This window comes from Mchenga conophoros, linkage group LG23, assembly GCF_057382185.1.
Source record: "Mchenga conophoros isolate Kocher_MC1m ecotype Shallow Benthic linkage group LG23, M_conophoros_male_GT1.1, whole genome shotgun sequence".
Classification (NCBI taxonomy): Eukaryota; Metazoa; Chordata; class Actinopteri; order Cichliformes; family Cichlidae; genus Mchenga; species Mchenga conophoros.
Genome location: NC_140547.1, coordinates 22,193,465 through 22,219,626, shown reverse-complemented (window position 1 = coordinate 22,219,626; position 26,162 = coordinate 22,193,465). Strand labels below are relative to the sequence as shown.

At 40.9% G+C, this 26,162-nt stretch overlaps 1 protein-coding gene across 6 annotated transcripts; it reads right to left on the bottom strand.

The window, feature by feature from the left end:
• Window positions 1–4,186: 4,186 nt before the first annotated feature.
• LOC146547195 (DNA repair protein RAD50-like) lies at window positions 4,187–25,791 on the bottom strand. 6 transcript variants are annotated; one of them, XM_085264518.1, is made up of 29 exons: window positions 23,145–23,883; window positions 22,524–22,608; window positions 21,462–21,599; window positions 21,225–21,308; window positions 20,394–20,545; window positions 19,717–19,902; window positions 19,380–19,584; window positions 15,450–15,578; window positions 14,739–14,895; window positions 13,629–13,687; window positions 13,292–13,426; window positions 12,717–12,923; window positions 12,256–12,432; window positions 11,992–12,149; window positions 11,729–11,904; window positions 11,049–11,286; window positions 10,738–10,927; window positions 9,823–9,949; window positions 9,451–9,644; window positions 9,229–9,339; window positions 8,891–8,983; window positions 8,546–8,659; window positions 7,784–7,911; window positions 7,553–7,654; window positions 6,219–6,341; window positions 6,040–6,125; window positions 5,724–5,857; window positions 5,508–5,641; window positions 4,187–5,224 (listed from the first exon to the last, which is right to left on the bottom strand). In XM_085264518.1, the coding sequence occupies exons 3-29, from the start codon at window positions 21,588–21,590 to the stop codon at window positions 5,047–5,049; spliced, it is 3,906 nt and encodes a 1,301-aa protein (XP_085120644.1). In that variant the 5' UTR covers window positions 21,591–21,599; window positions 22,524–22,608; window positions 23,145–23,883; the 3' UTR covers window positions 4,187–5,046. The 6 variants fall into 6 exon arrangements, 4 of the variants coding, with proteins under 4 accessions (XP_085120644.1, XP_085120645.1, XP_085120646.1 ...); XM_085264519.1 differs by lacking the exons at window positions 22,524–22,608; window positions 23,145–23,883 and adding an exon at window positions 25,662–25,791; XM_085264520.1 differs by lacking the exon at window positions 22,524–22,608 and having other exon boundaries at window positions 13,307–13,426; window positions 23,145–23,885.
• Window positions 25,792–26,162: the final 371 nt, after the last annotated feature.

The following is a 26,162-nucleotide window of genomic DNA, read 5'->3' as shown; positions in this document are numbered from 1 at the left end:
GCTGCCGCCATTGTTGACAACTGCGCTGGGCCGCGCTATGAATTCTGGGACACAGTTTCTTCTTCTTCGGGGTTTAACGGCAGCTGGCATCCTTGTACATGCAGTGCTGCCATCTTCTGTTTCAGTCCGTTATTACACTCTTAAATCCTGCTACTTATTCCTGCTTTTGGGATCTTACAAAGCTTCAAATGACGCGTCGACTATTAAATCAGTCGTCGACGATTTTGATAGTCGACGTAATCGTGACTAGTCGACTAATCGTGGCAGCCCTAGTCTATATCCCTGTCTCAGACTTAAAAACACTGTGACGTTTTGCTGGCCTTTACTGCCACGTTCTACTTAAGTAAACACAGAATCTCACATTTTCTCCCTTTCCCTCAAACACACATTTTAAGTGCAAAAATAATTTATGGCAATAATCAGTAATATAAATAGCATCATTGCAGCCCTTGGTGAGCACCATGGACAGCAACCACAGTCAGTTTATACTATAACCTCACATTATCTTCTTCAACCAGACTATCACAAGGCAGAAACAGATCCAGGCATGCTAGGATAACACAAAGACAACTTTATTGTCATTAAGTCCATTAACCACAGGTCCTCAAAGCCTCACTGGATGTACCAACAACCAAACTCTTTTATAGAGATCCTCATTCAGCAATCGTTTCTAATGGATGTGCTTCTAGATCTATCACACACACATTACATTATGAGCACATATTTTCCAGATTTAGGTGGTAACAATATTTCAGTCCATAACAAAATCACAAACCATTCAACCATCAGAACTTTGTCCTTGTGCTACTGTCAGGTTTCCTGGGTCCAGCGTTTTCAGTTTTCTCATGTTCAATTTATTTCCCACATTCAGTTTTCTCGTTTTCTGTGCCAGCGTACCGCCTGTGTATTGTGTTCCAGTTATTTCCATGTATCATTAGTCAGACTAAGTTCAGCTGCGTACTCACCGGTTTCTAAACATTCACCACCCAGCCTGTATTTAAGTCCTCAGTTCCATCCGTTCATCTTCGCGTCATTGATGTTGATGTTGTCCTTCCCGTCTACATTCCGTTGTTCAGCCAGCCGTTCAGTCTTTCAGTCAGTCCTGCTGTCCCTGCTCTGTTCACTCACTCGCTCTAATAAATCATCATCATTCTGCACCGTGAGTCGTGCGTTTGGTTCGTCTCTTCCTCGCCTCCGTACACGACAACCCCTGACAGAATGACACGACCCGTGCCACGAAGACACGTGTATGACCCAGCGGACTCGGACCTATTCGAGCGGCAGGACGCAGCCCTCTCCATTTGGGCGGAGAAGCTCAGGTGGAAACAGCGGCTCTGCTCAGAGAGGGAGCACGTCTTTGAGGGGACTCGTCTGGCTCTGGGCGGGCCTCGGAGACCCCGCGGTCCTCCACCTGCTGCCTCACCTACATCGGAGCATTCGCCGCGGAGAGTGGGCGTCAAAGGGCAAGCTTCGCCCGCTCGCTCTCCCGCCGCCCCGCTCCTCGCTCGCAAGCCAGCTGTTTTATTCTCCGGCTCTTCCACTTCACCATGCCCAGCGACTCCGCCTCCCACCTTGGCTCAGCGGAGGCTCTCCCGCTCGGCCGCTCAGCTGTGTCCGCTAGGGAGCAGCTAGGCTCACGCCGCCGTCGCTCTTCCCGTTTGGAGCAGCAGTATCCGTCCATGAGCGAAATGGACTTTTTTTCTTTTACCTCACCCAAAGACTGTTCACCATCCACCCAACAGAAGACTGTAAATGCTGACACAAACATCCATTGTCAATTTATTTTACTCAGTCTTACTTTCTACTGATTTTTTTTTTCTTTTGGCAACCTTCAGTATCTTTATTTCTATAATAGTTGTCGTCATCATGTATTTGTTTATTAATTTACTTTGAACCTAATTCACAATTGTGTGTATCTTTTTCCTCTTCTTTTATTCATGAACACATTTTCAGACAGTTTTTTTTTTCACCCATGTTTGGCGACCACCGCCGCCCTCTGGTGGTCAAAGTGCGAAACCACATGCTGTTGCCAGAAACATAGATGTGGTTTTTTTTTTTTGTTTGTTTGGTTTTTTTGGGGTTTTTTTTTTTTTAAATTACAAAACAAACAGAAAAGCATTTTTTATTTTTTATTTTCAGCTTGTACCCAATAGTTGGCATGAAGCCTACTTTATTTGATGCTAACATAAATGAGCTGTGTTTATCTGGATATCAGCTGTGTAAACTTTACTGACCTGCTACAACGAATAACCAGAATGAGAGGCAAGCTAAAGCAAATTAGGCTACTTCTGTTAATATACTTTATTGATGATGGTGATGAAGTTTTGTCACTTGCAGTTGCCTGCAGCAAAACTGGACCCATTCCAACCACACATACATTTATGCTGTCTGTCTTTGCATTGTCTCCTTATAGTCTTCTGTTAGCTTACCAGAAATTTTCCAGGTCATCTGTAACTCCACTGAGCGCATTTAGAATCAGGTGGTTTGATCTTTTTTAATCACATCTTCATTTGACATTACAAATAAACTGACAGGAGTGGAGAAATGTCTCACTCTTCCAACATGAGCTCTGAAATCTCTGCAGCATGCTGCAGGTGCTTTTTTTCAGTGAGAAATATTAGCACAATTGGCAGTGAAGTAAATCAGTCTGATCACTTGATTTTAATATTCCAATTCTTTTAATTTAACGCACCATCAGTTGTGTTTGAGGGATCAGAACAATAAACCCTGAAAGACAGCCTCTCCAGATGACACTTTCAGCTCAATTAGCTGCAGACTAGGAATTTGTAGACTTAAAGATAAGAAGCACTTTAAGCTTTTCTAAGAAGGTGTCCAAACATGTCAAACATAATGTAGCTGGAAGTGAAAAGTAAAAAAAAAAAAAAAAAATGCCCATGAGAAAAGTGATCTGGAAAGAGTGTGTCTTAAAAAACAGCTTATGATCAAATAGATATTAAGGTCAACTTTTGATATCTTTTCACATGAAAAATTAAACAACACAGAAAAATTAATTCAGTCACATCAGCGATTATGTAGGATATTAGTATTATATAAGTATTATATAAATTAAATTAATTAAAAAATCATTTCCCCCAGGGATCAATAAAGTATTCTGATTCTGATATATATATATCCTGTAGACAGTACCTGTTATTGGTTTATAAATGTATTTTTATCCATAATTGAATAATTGTGTGTCTTTTGTCTTACCTTTAAACATTTAACAAACATTTTTTAAGACTTTACAGTAAGTTTTATAATCAGTATGTTTGATATATACCGCCCTCTGGTGGTCACAACGCGTAACCACATTGGGGCCTTTTATTTTGAAGTGTCAGACCGGATGTTATTTCCATATGTAATTTCTCTAGTTTGATTATACACATGCAGTTGTCCATTAGAGCAGCGGTCCCCAACCCCGGCCCTGGGCCTCGGACCGGTATCGGGCCGCGAGAGTTGAGGCTCAGGTGTGAAATGTGTAGTTTTCAGGGTTTTTATCGGTTTTCAGCGTTATTTTGTTATCGTTTACTCTGTTTTCCTGGGTCTTTTCACGTGTGTTATGAATAAATTCTTTTTTTCGGTACCGGTACTAGTTTTATTTTTTTGTATTTATCCGCGACACCTTAAAGGCCGGTCCATGAAAATTGTCGGGCATAAACCGGTCCGTGGCGCAAAAAAGGGTTGGGGACCGATGGACTAGAGGGCAGGGAAAATCCTGTAGTTTATGATCCACGGACATAAAGTCAAAGAGGATACAGCGGTGTGGTTCACGTGATCAGCGGCTGTTTTACTCTTTAAACTTTACTAACACTTCTACAGAAAGTAATCTGAGGTAGCATTGAAGCTAGCTAGTGGTAGTTACAACTCAGCTTCAAATGTCATCCTACTGTCTTCGGGTTAGCTTGTGCCAGTTAGCGAGAGCTAGCTTAGACGGCTGAAAGAAAAAATTTTCACACATTAACATCTTCAGCCCATCGTCACACATTAATGTTTAAAACAGTATCAGATAAAGCCAAGCTGTAGTACTTTGGTCGAAAACAATAACCTTCACTAAAATCGCTAACAGGAAGTAGTGTTTGTGTTGTTTTTCTAAACCTTTACTGTTTTTGTAGTTCCTACTTCTCCCGCTCGAGGGCCGTTGTTCTCATAATGATCTTATTACCAGATCCGATGAAGTAACAATGAGTTTCTTTCTGTTTTTTAATAGCAGTATATTTTTTATGTTGTTAAACAGGCTGTATACAACATTATTTATGATGAGGTTAAATATAAAATAAATAAATGTTCTCACAAACCTGAATAAAGTGATGTGTCACATTCACACAGATCAAACATGTCTTAAAGACCCCTCAGCTGTCCTATAAAAACACCTGCACCTCCTGCAGCATGAGCCAAACAGCGTTCACCAAAGAGCAGACAGATCTTTGTTGCCATGAAAACCTCTCAGACATAAAGGTTTCTTCATCCTGTTTTAACAGAAGACATGAATACTGAAACACCGAATAGAGTGTCGATGGTACTACATACGTATGTGAGCGAGTGCTGACAAATGTGCATTATTCTACCAAGTCCAGCAGTAAATATTTGTAGGGAAAACAAATTTAACAGTAAAGAAAAATAAACTACAAAATTGAGCCACCCTAACAGGAAAAAGGATTTCCTGCATGCATTAACATAATTTAATGCATGCAGGTCACCTCTGGCTCTATAACAGCTGCTGATGTTCAGAACTGTCCTGGGTGCCCTTTAGAGGAACCAGAGGAGATCTAAAAAACAAACAAAAAACTAAATCACAGCACACACCACTCACACCTCTTTGTCCCATAAAAATATTCATAAGAGAACTCTGTCCCCTCAGAGGAAGCTGCCTCTGATTGCTGAACAGGTTGTGTCTTTTAGTCCACAGACTTTCACGTGCTGACGTGTCATCAGCTGAGACGCCAAATCCAAATTTCATCAAATTTTGATGCCGAGCGAGCAGCTCACGTGGCTGTGTGTGAGAGGGTGAACCATGAAGTGATTTCATAGCTGTTGAGGTACAAGGTGTCACACAGAGAGGAAGGCTGTGCTCTGCTTTGTGATCTTTGAGTTCTGGTCCTGGTTCTTGCTGATGCGGTAGAAGTGCTGGATGCACCCGGACCGAACCAGCAGCTGCACAAAGTCCTCGTCATGAGTGATGATCAGCAGCTGGAAGTGACGCTGCTGAGAGCGAGTCCTGATGATCCTGGAGAGGACAGAGGAGACAGAGAAGTGGAGAGGATTCAAGAAGCAGCCTGAATAATGCAACAGATGAAGCTACGACTCTGTAAGGTCTGGAGTGTGTTTAATGTTTGTCCTGTCAGGCTATCTTTGAGATCTTTCATCCATTTATTATAAGTTTGTACTTTGAAGCTGTGAGCTTTTATTTACACCGTCTGCTTTAGGGAAAGTCACAAAGTCAGAGGTTCGGCTTTAGGCTGAACAAACATCAGGTTTCTCTGGGTAACACATCGTTTGCATGCACTGACTCTACGAGAGCGTCTGCCAGGGACTCGATGTTCTCCCGGTCCAGGTTGGTGGTGGGCTCATCCAGGGCCAGGATTCCACAGTCAAGACAGAAGGCCTCTGCCAGAGCGAGCCGGATGATCAGGGATGCCAGCACCTAAACACACACAGGATCAATCCATCCAACTAAACAAGAGTTTAAGTGACGGAGGCGCTGACACAGAAAATCTTTTAAATACCTTCTGACCGGCACTGCAGCGCCCTCTCATATTCACGTCTGCGTCTCCTCTCATCATCACTACTCTGTAGTTGTAGCTCCTCCGCCTCTCCGACCTCTCCTCCACCTCAGACCTGATCTCGATGTACTCGATATCTGCAGAGGAGACACGAGGTGAAGACCAAACACTCACATTTACCCACTGAGCAGTTTTCTGGTGATCAGACGTGTAAAATGTGTCTGAGACGTCTGGATCACACTCTGCTGTAGTTTCATAGATACAAGCACGTCTTCGATCACTGAGCTGATTTTTGTCTGAGGGGGTCAGTGAGATGCACCTTGACCCCTGTAGGTGCTGCGCCACAGGTCTCTGATGTTCTGGTTGATCTCATCCATCTTCATGCTGTGGAACTTCACGATGGCTCTGTGGAAGCAACAGAGAAACAGAAACTCTGGTGACCTTCACATGGTTTCTGTCCCACACTGATGATCAAGCGACGACCTGCGGTAAACTTACTGATCTAGAGCCTCTTCGTAGAGTTTCAGGTCTTTGCTGAGCAGCTGTGTGGTTCTCATCTCAATCATCTTGTTTCTGTGGAGCTCCTCGGCTTTGCCGTACTGATCTTCCTCCAGCTGTTTGCTGCAATCAAAGGTTCAGATCAGAGATGAGTGAAAGTGAGTGAAGGGCTCTTGTTTCATGTGCTCATGTGAACTTTCAGGGAGAATCAGGGAATTTCTCAGCTCTGTCCAGGCTCCACACTCAGCGTGGAGTTTTTCTAGTGTTTTGCACACGTTTCACATGTGATGTTGAATACTGAAAATTGTCGCCTTTATTGTGTGAATCATGTCATATAACCCTGAGATACCCGAAGTACTCTGGGTTACAGCGATGAATTATGGGAAATGTGTTTAACCTTCCCGTCGTGTTTACAAATGAAAAAACTCATAAATATTGTGTTTTACATCCGATTGCCTGGAGGCCTTATGACATCCTCCACACTATACACTTGAACATATAAAAGTGATGAGCACCTCTTTCGTTGGTGTTTTAATCAACTTTGTGACATCTGTGGTGTTCCCGGTCAAAAGCCCACCATAGAAAATGAATGGGAATCTACCCCCCCCCCCCATGTTGGCCTCTGACCCCCTGAATGGGCCACTGAATGACAAAATGAACGACCCGTTGACCCACCCACTGAACTGAATTTGGTGGTGAAGAATGTTTCTTATGTCAATTTAAGAGCTGTTAAAACTGACCAGTCAATTTTGACTGGGAACACTAAAGTAAGGGGGGGGGGTGAACACAGCCAGAGGGTTAAGTCATGAGCACAAAGTCAAAGGAATTTTATTGATTTCATTGTGGTTTTAACATCGATCACTGAAATGATCTTATTTTAGGTACAGGCCTGTGAAAAAGTCTTGAGCCACTGTCCAAAGAAACACTCTGAAAGACCTTAAGGTCACTGTTGCTCCGGAGCACGTTAACACATTACACAAGCTTTGCTCCTTAGAAGTAAAATATAAAGAAATGACAGGTGGCTCAAGACTTTTGCACAGTGCTGTATGTCTGTGTCAAAGTAGAAGTGATTGCTTAGCAGAAAATGTGACTGGGTATGAAAATAAGTGGGCAGACAGAGTAAATGTGGAGCAGAAGGTGGTGGATCGCAGCCAGTACACAACCTAGCAGTACTGTAGAGGCAAAGCCAGCGATTCCCTTTGTGCAGCATTTGGTGACAGCAAGGAAAAAAGCCCTTAAGAGGAAGAAAAGTCCAGCAGAAGCAGGCTGAGGGTGTGCAGCAATCTGCTTTAACCTGATATGGTGAGAGCCGAAGAAAGAGCAGCGTAACAAACCTGTATTCCAGTATCTGCTCCTCCAGGGGTTTCTGTGCGCCCTGCTCCCGACTGCGCTCGCTCTTCAGTTCGGCCAGCTTGCTTTCCTCTTCCTCATGTTGTCTGGACACACACAGAAAGACACATGAGGGTAAAAAACTGAGTCTGACTTGGCCCTGAGTAATCTTTACCACCTGAGGTGTGACACTGCTGCTTTAGCAGAGGCTGGGGCTGACAGTGCAGCACTCTCACCGCTGAAGCAGCGAGACTTGCATGTAGCTTAGATCTTCCTGCAGAGCCTCACGTTTGGCCGCCATGTTCTTCAGCTTATTAACGTGCTTTCTCAAGGTCAGGTTGTCCCATAAGCAGCGCTCTTTGACCTAAGGAACATTTCAATAATGGCAGCATTGAAGTCAGTGAGCACACAAAGTGTCAGTGTGATAATAAAATAGACTTTATGCTACATTCTTCACAAGAATTTGGATGTTGAAGAAGTTTTTCTGCAATTAAAGGACAACGAGCCCAGAGTTTCCTCATAGACTGTATATAAAAGATGAATGTAGCCACTGTGACGTCACGATTTAGTAAAGAAATCAAAGTTTTAAAGGCTTCAGTAGAGTTATTAAACTCCTGGCATCTCCCTTTTTTAGCAACAAGCAAGAGTGACGAGCAAGCTGTGGATCTGGCTGAGAAACAGCAGCGACCTGTCAATCAAAAGGTAGACCCGCCCTAACGCATTCCCTGCTTTATCAGCCTAATGAAGACCATAATTTACAAAAATATTTAAAATAAGATTCTATTCAATAAGGTTTAAACGATAAACTCAATCAGGAAAGAGTCGCCCCCTGCTGTTCATTAGAAGCAATGCAGGTTTAAGTCACTTCTGGACTGATTTCATGGGGCTAAAACCATCTTGTATATACAGTTTGCATCTATTTAAAAGTTAAACCACAAAGGTGGGTGTGACATCAGCAATGAGAGTAAATAACCCTAAGTTTGAATCAAAACACCGACCTTTTGAGTGTCTATGTCCTGCTGGATGTTTCCCATCTCTGTGCTGATCCTCTCTTTATTCCTCTCAGCCTCTTGGAGCTGAGTCATTGCTGCTCGATACTCTGACTCTTTGTCCTGCAACATTGGCAGACAGATAGTATAAAAAAAAAAAAAAATAAATCAACATGATTACAGTCCACATTTAAAATAAATGGATACAGTTGTGATGAGATAGTCCTAACTGAAGTGCATATTAGTTAGGAAACTGGTGAAACCCTCTAAACACTCAGGAAAGGTGCTTCAGTGCTTCCTTTGTTTAAACAGAAACATCAAATCCAGTTTATCCAGCAGCGATCATCACGTTACCTCTTTGAATTTGTCTCTTCCCTCATCAACATATTTAGTGACGTCTCTTTGCAAAGCAGTGATTTCCTTCAGTCTCTCCTCAGTGTTACGAATCTGTCAGTAACAGTTACAGCAGTTACTTCATAAACAATCACAACTCTGTTTGATAGAAATGCTCTAAGAACATTGCACACATGATGTTATGTTAAACACGGTTCTACGTGCAAATGTATTTCATAACCATGTGTTATTTGAACTGTGTTGATTCATTGGTTTTGGTTACGAGCAAAGGAACCTGACAATGTGCAGCAGATAGAAAGAAGGACACGTTCCCACTAATAGAGCATGTATGCATCCACCTTCTTCTGCTCTTCTTCCTCTCTCTGCTTCTTCTGCTCCACCAGCTTTTGCTTTTCCTGCTGCAGCTTCTCCAGAGCAGCTGATAGAGGGCACAGTTCTTCATTTCCCTCCTGTTCGACCACAAAGTCAGAGGAAAAAACTGCAACGTTAAATATTTGTTTCCACTTACAGAGAAATAAAATTAGGTAAATGAATAATAATAATAAATAAATAAACAGCACCCTGATCTCTGTGGTTAAGGCCTCCATCCTAGCAGCGATCTCTGCACTCAGCTCCTCCAGGTGCTGCTGCTTCTGTTTGTCTCTGATCAGCTGAAGCTGCTCGTCTCTCATCTCTATCGCTGCACTTTTCAGCCTCTGAATCTGCTCCTGCTGGTCCTGGATCTGTTTATGTTTACGCACAATTGTGCTGTAAGCTGCAAGGACACAAAAGGCCAAAGGAAAGGAAATCATGCTGCAATGCAGAGACGCAGATATGAAAGATATGAAGTAAGTCCAGTTTTTACACAGTTTGTAAAAACTGTCGTGGGTTTCATGGGAGAAATCAAGGGTCGGAGTTAAAATCAGGGCTGGAAACAGAGCTGGTTGTCTTACTGGTGTCGAGCTGGTCCTGAGTTTCATGTTTGTCCTGACTGAGCTGCTGAAATGTGTTGTCCAGGTTTACTTCCTGGAGTTTGGATGCCTGCTGATCAATTTTCCTTTCCACCTCTTCAAGGTTTCTCTACAGAGAAGGAAATCCAGATCTCATCACTTTTTATGTACTTTCTAAACTTGATTCTTTGTCATGAAAACAGCACAGATGTGTGCAGGTCCTGGCTGTGTCTGGCACATGTGGTGAGAAAGAATGAGACAGACAAATGTTTGGTACCAGGTATGAGTTGTGGAGAAGGGAAATTATTTTACTGCTATTGTTAAATAATTGTCATCAGTACCATTGCATTAAGAATATAATCTGGAGTTTATATTGCATTCAGGGGTTAAACAGTGTGTCTCTCAGAAAGACTAAGTTGCAGGTTTGCAGAGTGTGCCTTTTGCAGAACTGAAACCGAAAGCAGAGTCTAAGTGCAGGTTATTTTGAGGAGCATTTGAGGACGAGACACAGACAGTGAAGAGGTGACACAAAGAGCATGTGAGGTCAACACATACACACATATTAGTTAGACTTATTTAGAGGAGAGATTAGTTATGTCTCGACAAGAAAGAGGAACAATTCATTTTAAGATAAGAACGGAAAGTACCAAGCCATGAAAATAGAAGATGATTTTCTAGGTGAAAAGTCATTCTGGTGTTGATCTGATCTATGTATAAAATGTACCGGTGACGCATGAAGGGGCGTCAGTAAACAAACCCTGATGCTATAAAATATCTGTTCATGCTTTGATTAAGTCGAGGACTACTGGCTGTCTGCGTACAGAGTGTCTTCCCACACGTGTGTTCATTAAAATCATTGTTTGACCAAAGAGCTTCTGGACCAAGAGTGGTTTGTACTCTCCCTCCTCAATTTTGAACCTTAACAGAGTCCATGAGGGAAATGCCCTGCAGGCAGTCTTTGGCTTTTTCCTCCTCAGACCTCAGGACGGCGAGCAGAGCCTCCTGCTCCTCCACATCACCCTTCAGCCTCTCAGCTTCTCTGTCCACAGTCTGCAGCCGCTTCCTCAATGCTGGCAGCTCATTTTCCTGAAACTGCACAATGGCCTCCCTGACAAGACATAAAATAGAAAAATCAATGAATCGACAGTCGATTCTTCGTTTTTATCTCTAACAAAGAAATGAGGACAGACTGGACTGTTGGTTTGACACAAACGTCTCTGACACTGTACCTCACAGGCCTGAGAGCCACTATCTCCTCTCTCCTCCTCTCTGTCCTCTCCAGGTCCTGCTCAGTGATCTTCAGTTTCTCTGGCACCAGGTGTAGTTTAGACTGCAAGACTCTGACAACTTCCTGCACCTCAGACTCTGAGGGAAACGATCGTCGGCACACGGGGCAGCAGGGCTCCCTGTGCTCGCTCAGCTCGCTGATGAACTGGGTGTACACCACTTTAGTTCCAGCTAGTAGAGCTAAACCAGGACAGAAGCAGAAAGAAGGACACAGGAATCATGATTATTCATATGGATACTACATTAGGAGGCTTAAAGAAGCAGTTCTCTTCTAAATGGTGCTTGTCCTGTGGTGCTCAGAGCTTCATATAAATAATAATAATAATTTAGAAGCAGTGTCTCACGACAAAAAAACAAACATTTTTGTGAGCAAGTAGAAACTATTTTCTTTCAACTCTCTGACTACCTCTGCAGAAGGAAGCGTGCATCAACTGTGACGAGAGCTTCTGACAGCATGACAGGATGTAAACGTTCATGCTGCACCTCCCAGACGACCTAATGTCACATAGCTGCAGTATTCTTTTGGTTGGTGGATGAAGACAGTAGTAAGAAAATAGATCCCACGTAAAACTGATCGCAAGGTCCAAAGAAGCTACCACTCTTCCTGTTTGAGACCATTTACCTTTTGTCTTGAATATCTCGTCCAGCTCTCTCTGCAGGTTGCTCAGGTCCTGCTCCAGATCTCGACTGCTGCAAACATTCAAGAACTTCTCTTCATCTGTGGCTAACTGCAGCTCCTTCTTCAGCAGCTCAGCAGTAATGTGGCTTTTATTCTGCTCATTTGATGCCAAGTCCATTCTGAGATGAAAACCACAATGTAACAGTGGTGAGTGTCGGGAAAAGATCCATCTTAAAAGCATTGTTTTCTACTTAAATGTTACTAACTTGAGCTTTGTAAGTCTGTCCCTGGTGCTGCTGATTTCCTTTGACTTGGAAGAGACCCAGTCCTCCAGCTCTTTCTTGTTTGGAAAGTGGCCCAATAGAGACACCAGATCCTCACAGTGACGAGACCGGATCTGAAGAATCTGCTCCTCCATCTCGGCCTGGAGGACAGAAAGAGGAAAGATGAGAGGGGAGAAGGGAAAGAAGGGAGATGATCAGTAAGAGAAGTAGAAAAGCAGCAGCAAGTGAGTTTAGGTTCCTCATTACTTTGCCCTTTTTCAGTATGTCCATCTGTGTGAGTGCAGCTGTGTGCATGTTGAGTGTCTCCATCTCTTCGTCGAGCTGTCTCTGTGTGCAGTCGAGTTCAGCCTTTTCTTCCTGGAGCTCCTCGACCTCGGCCTTCAGCTCCTCCACGCTGGAGCTCTGAACTGCATCCTCACGCTCCTGAAGAGAAACACACACAAAACACAATCTATGATATAAGAACATGAAAGAGGCTCAAGAGGAGACAAGTGTCAGACAAAGAAGGACGCTTTTGAACTGTGATTCATACAAAGCAGCTGTAACAGAGTCAGTGGTTAAATACATCAAGCTGTAAAAGAGTAGGATCAATGTAGTGTAAGAGACACACATGATATATCCAGTCTCTGATCCAGAAAAAGAGAATATCAAGGAAATCAACCTGTGACGATTTCACAACCTCAAAAACATCATGTGTGCATTCTCACCACTTCAGCCAGTTTATTTTCCAGCTCTTGCAGTCGACTACATGAATCCTGCAGTCGTTGCAGCTCTTCTGTGATGTTTTTCAGCTCTTGCTGCTTCTTTTGCCGCTCGTCTCTTTTCATCTCTACCGTTCTCTCCATGTACGTCTTCCTGTCCCTCATTTCATCAACAGACTGCTGCTTCTGCTGCTCCAGTTTCTGCAGCTCTGCCTGATCGAACCAAATATTAAGAGGAGGAAGAACAGAAGTGAAGAGCACAAATATCTCATATATGATTGTTCAGATGACTTTTTTGCAGGCATCTCTAGCTAACGTGTATTTTATCTTGGAATTTTGTTTTCATCCATCCATCCATTCGCTTCCGCTTATCCTTTTCAGGGTCGCGGGAGCCTATCCCAGCTGTCATAGGGCGAAAGGCGGGGTACACCCTGGACAGGTCGCCAGTCTGTCGCAGGGCTAACACATAGAGACAGACAACCATTCACACCTAGTGGCAATTTGGATTATCCAATTAACCTATCTGTGAAAAATTACACACAAATACTGACAAAAACTGAGAGTGACAGAGCACGTCTTACTAAGAGCTGACTGACTCTCTCATTTTCCTGCTCCAGCCTGTGTGTGACTTGATGGTAAAAGCTCTCGAGTTGAGAAACGGTAAAGGGCAGCTGGTCATAACCCTCCATCTCCAGACAGGATGACAAAGAGTGGACCTGTGACACAGATGACATGTGAATAAATAAAAGAGTCATTGTGTACTTGTATTAATCCACATGCATATTTAATGTCACTGCTGGCTCTGAGTGATTAAGTCCACCTTAGTGTATTTACAGACTCCACAGAAACAGCTCGATGTCTGCTTTATCCTGACAGAAACAAACAAGTTAAGAAAGAAGAGGTTTTCTTTCTTCTTACCAGGCTGTCGCGGTCCTTGGTGTTCTTAGTGTGACGTTCAGCTTCATGTTGTAGACGAACTGTGGGAAAAAAAAAAGTTGCTAATTCTGTACTGAGGAAACACAGCATCCACCCTGTGCATTATTCCACTTCTAGTATTTTTTATTCTGTCAGTGTACTGAGCGATATATTTACTGTGAAAACATGTCACGACAACAAGACACGACTTAACGAATGACTCGTTACACATATGGTGATAAGTACATGATCTAATAGGACTGTGCTGATGTTGTTTCTTATCAGTGTTGTTCCAGGACCATCATTACTGACCAATCACACGTTTGTGATGTAAGTGTTGGGAGATGTTTGCTGTCAGGGCTCTTCACCAGTTCATGATTAGTTCATGGTTAACATCGTAAAGGCTCAATTTCAGTGGAAACCTTTTGCTTAAACTGACCCACTACAGAGTTTTTCATGCAGTATGGTAAATATTGTACACAGACAAGAATCAGCAGCTATGAGACCAGAAAACAGATATTTTTAGATGGGAAACTATACCTGAGAGAGAGAGCTGTGCATGAAGTGTCATTTTACCGTGGTGGAAGCAAAACAGCAAGAGGGAATTCATGATGATGTTTATGTAAAGCGAAATGTGAAGCATAGTTTGGATCTTTTGCTGCTGGTTCAGTCAAATTTGGTTGGAGAGAGACAAAACCTGCAGCTTCATAATCAAGCGCAAAAAAAAAAAAAGACGGAAACACAAAGCGTGGACCCGCCAACGCATCAGAATCTGTGAGATGTCAGCTTTCTCATCCAATGGCGTGTCCGTGTGCGTGCCGTCAGTGAGAAAGCGGGCATCTCACAGATTCTGAAGCGTCGGCGGGGCCACGCTTTGTGTTTACATCTTTGTGCAGAATCCGTGTATCTGCTCTCATTTACTGTTTTAGCGTTTCGGGCAAAATAAATGTATATATAAAAATTGATTCAGGATTTTAATGAATCGACATCGCGTTATTCAAGCTAGAATTGATTTTAATCGGAAAATTGATAATCAAAACCCACTCCTACTTTTCATACTCAGGTGTGGAGGAAAATGTCAGGAGCTACTCTGGTATATGCAGGTGAGTGAACCTTTTTCTACCAGCAGATCATTCGTTTCTCTGGTCAGTCTCTGGTATTCTTGGTCAAAGGTCTGCAGCTCCTCCTGGTGCTGTTGCAGCTTCTGCTCCTTCTCCATCACTGTCCTCTGGTGGTTATCGTAAGTATGCTGTAGCTGCTCGTCTGAACCCTGAAACACACAGACAAAGGTCAATGGATTGGAATTGTTCTACAGTTAAATGAATAGTTCTTGAGGTCTGACTCCAGTGGAAACTGCAGTGATGAAAATGTCAAAGAAGTGATCAAGAACTTCCAGAAATGGCCCTGGGAGCCTCAGAAACCTAACTTAATTTAAATTTGGTCATTCTTGTTTAAGATTGATCCCACAAAGGAGCACAAAAACCAAACTAAAATAAGCATGACTGTTTTTTAGGTTGATCCCTGGAAATCTTGTTATCCTCTATGGCTCTGTCATGTATTTTGGATCTCTTCCGTTGTGTCATCTTATTTTCCCTTTCAGGAGGTGGAGGAAGTCACAGGGAAGAAAAACCAACGAGTACATCAGGTACTGAGCAAAGATTTTGGACCTGACAGAAAATCACAAAGATCTAACACTCATGAATCTTTGATCGATTAGTTTCAAGATCATGAAACTTCATCCAAAGTGCAGTATCTTTCGAAGTTTTGTAACTAAAAAATAAAACATCTCATATTTGTTCAGACATTTTTCACACATTGTGTTACCTCTTCCATAGTTTCCTCCAGCTCCTTGTTGTGCTCCTCCATCTGTTTCCTCAAGCTGTCCAGAGCTTTGGTTTCATTTTCTAGCTTCGTCACATTTTCAAGTTTCATTTTTATGTCGCTCAGCAGTGTCTGCAAAAAATTATAAAACATTAAATAATAAAATACATTTCTTTAACCCCCATTGTTTTTATATTTGTGCTCTCCTGGTATCACTTGTTTACAACATACATATTAATAAGCTCTGCTGCAACTTTTAGATCAGCATGACCCTCAAACTTGTGCCAAGAACAAACATGAACGTTGCTCTGCTGTAATTATCTAAAGGCATTTGAATGAGAAAATTCAGCAGAAACCACCTAATCTGTGCCACTGTGCACTTTCAGCTCATTTAAGCTTCCTGTCACGTTCGGGTCAAATCTGACTGATTTACAACTTAAAACACTCATAAATATTGTGTTTTACATCTGATTGCCTCAAGGTCTTAGCATGTCCTCCACACTATGCACTTGAACATATAAAAGTGATGAATTTGTTGAATTGTGAGTGTTTTAATCAACCTTGTGACATGTGTTTGGTGTTCCTGTTCAAAAGTGTCCGCCATAGGAAATGAATGGGAACCCACTCACTCACTGAACAACCGACTGAACTGAATTTGGTGGTGAAAAATGTTTGTTATGCTAATTTAAGAGCTGTTAAAACAGACCCCAGGTACACTAAAGTAAGGGGGTGGGAGGTAAACGCAACAGGAGGGATAGGTTAAGAGTTATTGTTTGCTGTCAGCTCTGTTCTCCAGATTTGGTTCCCTGAAAATTCAACTTCTTCCCCAAAATAAAACCATTATTTTGATGGGAGTAATTTAAAGGTAGAACCAGTGTGGAAGTGTCCAGAAGTGCAGAAGGAGATGACCGTGAAATGCATAGTGGCCACATTAATCAGGTATTGTTTTTGCTTTCTGTGGGCAGAGTTGGCTAACCTTTCACGAATCAAGAGGAGCGTCAGTTTTCATCAGCATTTGTCCGGGAGGGAGACAGGCCGAGGACGAGCCCCTCAACCCCGGACCTGGGCCCGCTGAAGGTTGCCAGGGATTAGTAGATGCAAGTGGACTTGGATCAGAGGCTAATTTTTCCGACAGAGATTGTAACAACTACTCTGCGACCAGACCTCGTCCTTTGGTCTAACTCCACAAAACTTGCGTATGTCATTAAGTTGACGGTACCATGTGAGGAAGCGTTGAGGAGGGATTTGAGCGTAAGAAGCTGCGGTATGCCAACTTGGCAGCTGAGGCAGAGGACAGAGGCTGGAAGATCAAGGTACGCCCGGTGGAAGTGGGGTGCAGGGGCTTTGTTGTCCTGCTCTAAGTAGTTTTACAACAGCAAAACTGCTGAGAGAGATTGGGATCAGAGGACAGGCACAACGGCAGGCTATAAGAGAATTGGCTAACACTGCTGAGAGGACCAGTCACTGGCTATGGATAAAAAGGGCTGACATCACTTGGGCAGCTAAGGCAGTCAGCTAACCGCAATACACATGCCCAGGATTGATCAACCCGTGGTGGGCCTGCCTCAACAGGGGGCGCCAAAAGGGTAAAACATAACATTAGAAGTTTTGCTGGTTGACTGATACAGCTGTCTCAGGGCCTCCTGGGGACTGTGCAGTTAATCTCATGGTAGTGAAACTAAAAGGAGGAATGAAAGAATAGGAAAGAAAAATATTCCACTCTTCTCCCCTCTGCTCTTCTTCCCTTTTCTGGGAGGCAGTGGGGAGGTAGAGCGTACAGCCCGATCCGGCAGGGAGGTGTGGGAGCCAGATCGGGCGCCCCCCTTCCTGCTCTCTTCTCTGCTCTCTCCTATCTTATCTTACTTACTTGCCTTACTTCTCTCTATCACCTTTTCTGTTCCTTTGAAGAAATTAGGCTCCATAAATGTTAAAGAGGTAAGTATTTCTTAGTTGCAGTGAATAGATAGAATAAACTGTAGAAAACTAAAAGAAGAAGAGAAAAACTATTTTAACATAAACCAGTGACACACTCCGGGGCCTGATCAACCCTGGCAGGGCCTCCTTGGATGAGGGCGTCTAGTGATAATAGCCGAAACACCCGATGAATCCAAGGTCCACTACTGATGATCAATGTTCCCTCTAAGCTGCGCGCGTGCGCAATTGCGCACTGCTGGCACGGTCTCTGCACACAAAAAAATCTAACCTGAATTGAAATTAAAATTAAAACTTTAACAATTCTGTTTTGCAGTGTTAGTCAGTAAGTGACTGGCTGCTCCAGTATGGGATTAGAACGATGCCACCTTATCCCATAGTCCAGCCAATGATGCGATTGACATTCGTATACAGGCAGCTAATCAACGTCGTTGACAGGCTATGACAGCGTCCTTATGTGCCGACACCGGTGTTTTAGCTAGCAAAGCGGCATGGCTGATGTGGAGTGAAGCCACGTTAATGACAACGTGTAAACCATTGGAGATGTGAGCAGGACAGACGGAACAATTGACGGGAAAAGTGTTGACTTTATACCAGTTTTTAAATTGTGTTGATAGGCCACGTAAAACCAGAGTTATGATAAAAATATCTGCAATGTTTGGGTTTCTTCCTGAATACTATCATAGTTTATATCTTATATAAAAACAGTGTTTTGTAAGGAAAAACGCTCTCCGCCTGTGAGAAAAGCCAAAACCAAAAAAAAAAACCCAGCCTTTCCTATTGGTCGAAAAATGTACCATGTCGACCAATCAAAAAATGATATGGCAACATGGCATTTAGTTTCGTTTAGGAAGGGGGAAGTTTTAGGAGTGATGGCGGTGTTTTGAGATGTGAGAGATTTGCGACATTTAGTGCAAATCTTGTGTAGTCAGTGTGTAGTGTTGTCAATAGTTTTGTTGTGTGTGTCAGAGCAATGAGGCGACTGCTGAATGTTACAGGAGTGATACATCTCCTGTTGTCAGGCCTGCAGGTATCAGGCTGTTGTTCTCCTTTATCTCATAGTGGACGGAAATTATTTTTGGAGTGGCACAAATGATTTGTGTGGCATCAAATTTGATGCAGAACAGCTGATTGTTCTGTAAATATTGTGAAATGTTTGTTTAGAAAAAGTCTTGGCTGCATTTTAAGTAAACAGCTGCAAAAACCTTTGTTCACAAAACTCAGTAACTTTTTTGAAAAAGTAACTATAAAATGAATTGCCCAGCATTGGTCATTATATACTGTATTTTGCAGACAGAGAGTTAAAGGACTCTCTCCCAGACCACAGACTCAGACTCATAGTACAAGTCAGAGCTTTATATTTTTATATATATGTAAAAGAAAGTTGTGTTTTCAAAATTGGAGTTCAAGTTATTTTTACTTCCAATAGTGCTAACATACTACACAGGTCATGAACAAGACTTTTTAAAATTTTCACTGTAAGTGGGCTAAAGCACTTAATTAAAAGTAGTCTAACATAAATGTAAATGCTGTAATTTGATTATTTTAATTAACCATGTAACTTGGATGGATTCGATGCTGGCGTGACCACAGTGCACACGTCTGCTGTTGCTCACAGTGGTCCAAGGGACCGCTCAGGGGGTTTGTGCGTTCGCTCAGACACATGAAAAATTAGAGGGAACATTGCTGACGATGTGTCCCAAATTTTAATATGAGAATTTAGATCAGATCTCTAATCCCTAAACCTAACCAAGGAAAAATGGCAGATTAGCTTGGGTAAAACAACGAAAGTTGAGGCACACAACGATGTGTGCCGCTGGTAAAGTTTCTGGGGTACTTTTCCTCATAAGAGCCATCCCCCAAGATTTTCTCCATTTAAAGCAATGCATTGTCAGGAACTGTAACATCTAGTCCTTTACTGAATCAGAATTGATTACACTTCATGTGAACGGTTTACAGAAAAGTAGTACCAGAATTTTCTTGCCTGTTTCATGAACCCACCTCAAGTGGATCGATCTGGTTCTCTATGTGCAGGATCAGATTTTGTGAGGCCCTCAGATCAGCCTGTTTTTGGGCTACATTGTCTCTAAGATGCTGGGCCTTCTCCTTGTTTTTCTCCAGGTAAAACAGCTCTGCCTGACACTGTTCCACTCTCCGACTTTGCTTCAAACGCAGCTCATGCATCTTTGACCTCGCTTTGTTATACCTGTAAGAAAGACAGGACATTCTTTACTTTGTAATATCTGAAAGGAGCATACTGGTCAATATTTTTTTAAATCTTTAGTTGGGTTTGAAGTGATTTAATGTGAAAAAAGACACAAATAAGTGTTGGATTTACTTGGTTACATTGAAGATGGAGTCAAACTTTTCTTTGAGAACTCTGTCTTCACTAAGTGGCCAGTTAGACTCTTCCTGGTGACAGAAGATGACGTCGTTCAACACTGACTTTGATACACCCAGCGCAGAAGTTATCTCCTGGTGCAGGTCGCCACACTTAACAGACCTGCTCACCCTCCTTCCATCCCTACAAGAACATGAAGACAGGCACCATATCACCTCAATCCAAATTATACATTTTTAAACATCAGTTAAAACAACTCAAATTCAAATTTTATTTGTCACGTACACAGTCATACACAGTACGATATGTAGTGAAATGCTTAGACAACTGCTCGTGACCTAAAGAAAACAAAAAAGGAAAAGGCTATGAATAAGATAGGAAATAAATGTGAAAAATTAAAAAGGGTAAATTTAACTAAGAAGGAATAAAATATAAATTAAGGTTAAAAATGAAATAACTGTACAACACAAATTAGAATGAAGGGTAAATTTAACTGGGAAGGAATAAGATAAAATATATAAATTAAAGTTGAAAATAAAATAACTGTACAACAAAATACACAATATAGAACTATATAAGAATGTATGAAGAAATATAAATATAAATAAATATATACACAATAACAGCAGCTGTACAAGTATTAACCGGAAATGAAGAATATCTCAGGTTCTTACTTTGTTCTTTTAATGTTCTGCTCTTCACTTTTAAAGGAGTATTTATTTTCTATCAGAGAGCAGGACACGAAGCGTTGGATCTCGATTTCCTCTCCCTTGATGTCTGAGAGTGAGAGCTCAATCTGGGCTCGTACAACTGTCCTCTGGGCGTCCTGCAACATTTATAAAAATGATAAGATTTGTAACTACAGAGGTTGGAGTTTTACTGACATCAGTGACAATAGATGAAAAACAGAATCTAGGGTAGGGTGGGTTGCAAATCGGCTTGCAGACTCAGCAACTGTAGACAGGCTACAATAAGTCAAGTACAACACCAAATCTCAGATTTTCCGATATGATGTGCCCACACTACAAAATCTACATTCATTATATTGATAAAGATTTTGCCTACAGGTACAAAAGAGGCAGGAGTCTCATGTTCTCAGTCTAACATTTGATTATGGTTTTTTAGATGAACACATTTCTGACAAGACTTTTGTGCTCTTTGGATCTAGTATGAACAACTGAAGCCATAAGGCCGGTAGCTTTGGGAATACATTCAACTTAAGTCAGCATTTTAAAAATAAATATATCTTTTCTATGGTGTCAATATATATATAAACCACGTGTTAATTCTGTTGTATTCAAATAATAAAATGTGGTCAACACTTGGAGGTTTGCCTTTCAGTACACAATTTAGGAACCAATGCGTTAAAACAAATAAGTAAGTCATGATGTAAACTGGCCCATCCAACCTCATAATTGCTGTAAAAAAATTCTTTGTACTCTTTGTTTAAGGACATTTTTAAATTCAGAGTCTAATCAGCTAAAAGGAGAGAACTGAAGACAAACCTTTGGATCATGAACAAAAGCACTTCCTTTAGATCCAGGTGGAAGTTCTCCTGAAGTCGCAAACTTGAGACATTCAATAATCGTCTAAAAAAATGAAACAGGAAACACAAGTCCTGGTGCACATGGATAAAAACACAAACAACACTAATCATTTAAAAAAAATTAAATATTAAAATCTAAATGATGTATTGTTTGACTTCACAGTCAACTTTTGATCTCATCTGAATGTCCTCGTACCGTTTTTCCTGCTCCGTTGGGTCCAACCAGCACAGTCACAGGAGTGAAGAAAGAGATGACCTGTTTGTCTTTGTCTTCAATCCCGAAGCTCCTCACCCCCAGAATGCTCATCTCATTTATCTTTGACATTTTGGCTTTCTGAAAAGAGGAAAACAAACTAAAAGCTGAAGGATTTTGATCAGCAGTGAGACTTTAAATATCAGTGATTTATGAGCATGATTGCTCTTGCTGTATGTTGCCTCTGATGAGCAGCTATTATTGCAGTAAACAGCGTCAGATGCTCTGATGAATGTAGCATTTACTTTTCTTGATTTCCATACCAATCTATGTTACCAAATCTCTTAGTGTATAATAGCATGTATCAAACAGCTGTGTGCTAAAAAGTGAACAAAACTTTCAGCTGTAGTGGCATCAAAAGACTGCAGCAGGAACAGAAAACTCATTTTTGGGAACGCCCACTAAGTAACATAGAAAACAATCAGTTTGTACACAGAACAGCTCTTTTCCCCACTGTGTCAGAATTTTCTGTTGTCTCTGATGCTCGCTCTGTTCTGTCTCAAAATGGGGCTTTTGTTGTTTAACCCTGCCTTGGACTTGTCATGTCATGTGTAACGCGGTTAAAGGACCAGGGCGCCTGACTGCAGCCTCATAGACAATGAGCTATCAGATTAAGATTCGACTATGGAGCCTGAGGGTGTGAATAAAACACAGGAAACAAAAGTAGAGCTCATATATATATATATATATATATATATATATATATATATATATATATATATATATATATATATATATATATATATATATATATATATATATATATATATATATATATATTATGTTTGTTATGAGAAGTGTATAGACGGATGTACAAAAGAAATAAAAACATATGCATATATATCACAAACAAAAATAATGTTGACAATACAAAACAGCTTAGTAGGTTCCAAAAGGAGGTGGGATGAGGTGTAGTCCAGTATGTGATTTAGTTTAGTTCCATGGACCTGTGATAGGTCATGTGTCAACAATTTGTGATTCAGTCCATAGGTTCACAATTCCTACCGCAACGTAGCGGTGGTCGGGTGGCTCGCCATCTCGCGCTGATCAGGGCTGATCGCGGGAGAACAAAAAAAAAAAAAAACCTGACCTAAACAAGGTCAAAAAACAGAAATTATCATTCACAGAAGAAAATGAAACAGCATTCTACTGCTGTGACAAAATAAATACATAAATCCATAAATAACAAAGTCAAGTAATCAATGCCACGTTTCATACAACAATCAATAAACCATCATCTCTTATAATGAATGTCATTCTAAATACTATTATAGAAAGACATTCTCATGGGTCCCATCAAAGTATATCAGCGTTAAAGCTAATAAATATTATCCAAAGTTAATCAAATATATTTAAAAAACTCATTTAATCACAGGTGTTGCGCAACAGATTCAATAATGTAAATGGAATTTAACTCAATGCAAAATCTCATAGGCCGTTTCGGCATTTCATCAGAAAAGTAACAAAAAACATCCAAAACGGACAAAACTACAAAAATCAAATCACTCGTTCAACTCTAGATACATTAAGTCAACATTCGGCCATAATGGAATAAACAAAAACAACAATATTCAATAGATGACACTAGTAATTGCACTTACTGTCGCTAGCCTAGCATTAGCTTACCGGCATTGTAGGATGCGCGATCGCGGCTCCGCATGTACATTAATTGTGACAAAACAAAACAAACAAATAACTCATCGTTGAGTCGAGTGTGAGGTAGTGTAAAGATGAATGAATCGGCCGGGTTATTGCACGCTGTCAACTGGCCTGTAGTGCAAAATTTGTCGTGATCTGACAAGTACGCCAACCACAGGGACAACAGCAGCCAGAGGAGCAGGGACATGCAGCTGATTGACCCGGAACTTATACAGGATTCATTCCCGCCACAATAAAGGGACTGGCGGAAGTGGGGTCAGAAGTTACCGTGGTTACACATGTGATCACATAGAAATTCCAACACAGAGAACACAGGATAGAAATAGATATTTTTTAACCCTTTCATGCAGGAATTATGACAACCTCAATCAGGATTTTTTTTCTTAAGTATTTTTATTCATCTTTAGGCATGACAAAAAGATTTCTGAACTATGTGCATGCAACATGTGCATTTTGAACTTCATTTTTTTAAACATGTACTTTTTTTAAACGTGTTTTTTTTTTTGTTTGTTTTTTTTTTTTTTAAATGGCAGGGTATGGAGTGACACATCAGTGTCCAATGTAGTGGTTTAAGTGCAAGTATACCATCAACACTGACGCAAATACAAGAAAACAGCCTTTGAATAGCTGTCAACTGTAGTGACCACTATGCGTAACAGGGTTAATCTAGCTAAATGTTTCTTAGCTGAAAGTTGGACATCCTGTCATTTAAAGTTAACAAATTTAAGGAAAATCTGATGAGTGGTAATACAGACTATGCTGAAAATGGTGACACTTATTTACATGCAGTAGCATTGTGATTAAAATATGCAGTCAGCATTTTGTAGCCCTGATTTGCAGTTATTACACAGAAAATATCACAAATGTATCCAGTTACCTTTTTTTCTTTTAGTATTGCTGTAACTTTAAAAGAAATGCTGCGTTGTGCTTTTACTTTGGTAATCATGTGCTAATCAGTAATACCTCTTCTGCTGTTGTTAAACTGAGTGGAGCGGTAGTAAATCTAAAGGTCATAGGGGATGATTCATACACAGTGCTTAACAAATTTACCACTCAGTGTAAAGTTTATGCCTTGGTTGCCCTAAATTAACAGCTCTGGTAATTAATTACTTAAATATTTTCTTATGTTTCTTATGGTTAATCCACCAGCATGCATAAGCTCTTGATCTAAATGTTATTTTTAACTCTAACATATAATTATTGTAAGCCATGAATTTTCAAATATATTGTTTTGACAAAATTCTGAAATCATTAGTAAAACACATTATTATCATGATTTTTTTGATTAAGACGTCAGATCACAGATATGTACTTAGATTCCTGAACAGAAAAAATAGTTTTACTGGTTTAATTATATATTTGATTCATTTCTGACTTTACCTTCTCATCAAAACGTTAATATGCCACACACTGTCACATTTGTGGAGAACATATAGACTAACTTTTTTCCCTCACATCTGTAGTTCAGAGCTTATGTTTTTGTTTGTTTGCACCACTGATCTCAACCATTCATAAATTCATGAAATAAAAGCAAAGATGTTTTAGCAGCAAAGGGAAGTTAAAGTATAGACAGTAAAAGCACAGGTGAAACTTAAATATGCAACGGAATAGTTATTATTCTTGCATTCATGTATATTTTAATGTCCTTCTTCATCTTTAAGTGATTGAGTTGGAAACAGGATATCTTAAATTATTTGGGAAAATGTTTTTAGAAGTGCCTTCAGCTTTGAGATGAATAGGAACTCAGAGATGAGTGCCATGAATGCAAATACCAGACAGTGTCGGACATAACAGGAGAACTTAAACACTGAAATAAATAGATAAGTTTAGATTAGGCGTCGTTATTGTTTAGCAATAAATCAATAAACTGAAAAAGAAAACAAACAACAGCAAGTTTGATCCAAACACAGCAGAGCTCAGAGGATGGCAGATGTTCCAGTGGAAATAATGACACTGTGGGTTAGTTTGTGCAGCTCTTTCAGACTCTGGCAGCTTGCAGGCTGCAGGTTTTCTGGTGTCATGGTTGGGATTTGAAGTGTTGGTGAAGCAGGTTTGTGTGAGTTACAGCTGTATACAGTGCTGATAGTGATTCAAAGGTAATCATTTGACTTTAGGTCCCAGTCTTTGTGACTGAAGCCATCACTGATTCATAGAAACTGTGCACTATTATCAGCTCCCTTCTATTTGGTTTCACTTTTGGTTTGTAACACAGAGAAAAAAAAACCTCATGCTCCCTTAATGCAAAAGTAAACTGGAGAAAAATAATCACCTGGTGAGCAGTTATGGAAAAGTCTTCAACCCTCAGGATGATAACAAAAACACATATACCTTAACATATCGTATATATTATGGTGTACCTCCATAAAGCAATCAAGTTTACATAAGCAAATCTGAAATCTGAAACTTTGCCCTACAGTCACACAGGAAAAAACATTTTTCTGGTCCTTAGTTTCTGTGTAGTTAACAGTCTCATGCATCACTTACCGTCTATATAAACTGTCTACACAATCCTACTGGCTTCTTTAAAACAGTCAGTTGAAATAATCCGATTAATCAAAAAATCATGGTCCTCCAGTCTCCTAGCTCATATTCTCCTCTCTCACTCTTTCTCTCTCTGTGTTTCTCTACCCCTCTGTATCTGTTGTCACTAGCCACACCTTGCTTTGTAAAGGCGTGTCTCAGCCTATTTGCACCTGGGTCGATTACCACACCTATGAGAGATTTGGTCATCAGACTGTTGCTTTGCTGTGTGATCATGTGTCACTGTAAATAAACACACTGTACTGAAATCTGCATTTTGAGTACTTCCGACCACTAGCCATGACAAAAATCATCGGGATTTGACAAAAGAATAAAAGAAAGAATTCAAACTCGTACTTAGAGAAGTCATTCACATGAATATCACCTCTCTGTCCAGCAGCTCATGTGTATCTCATGTAACTCTATATGTTCTGTTTCTATATCCCTCCCAGTAAATTCATCAGT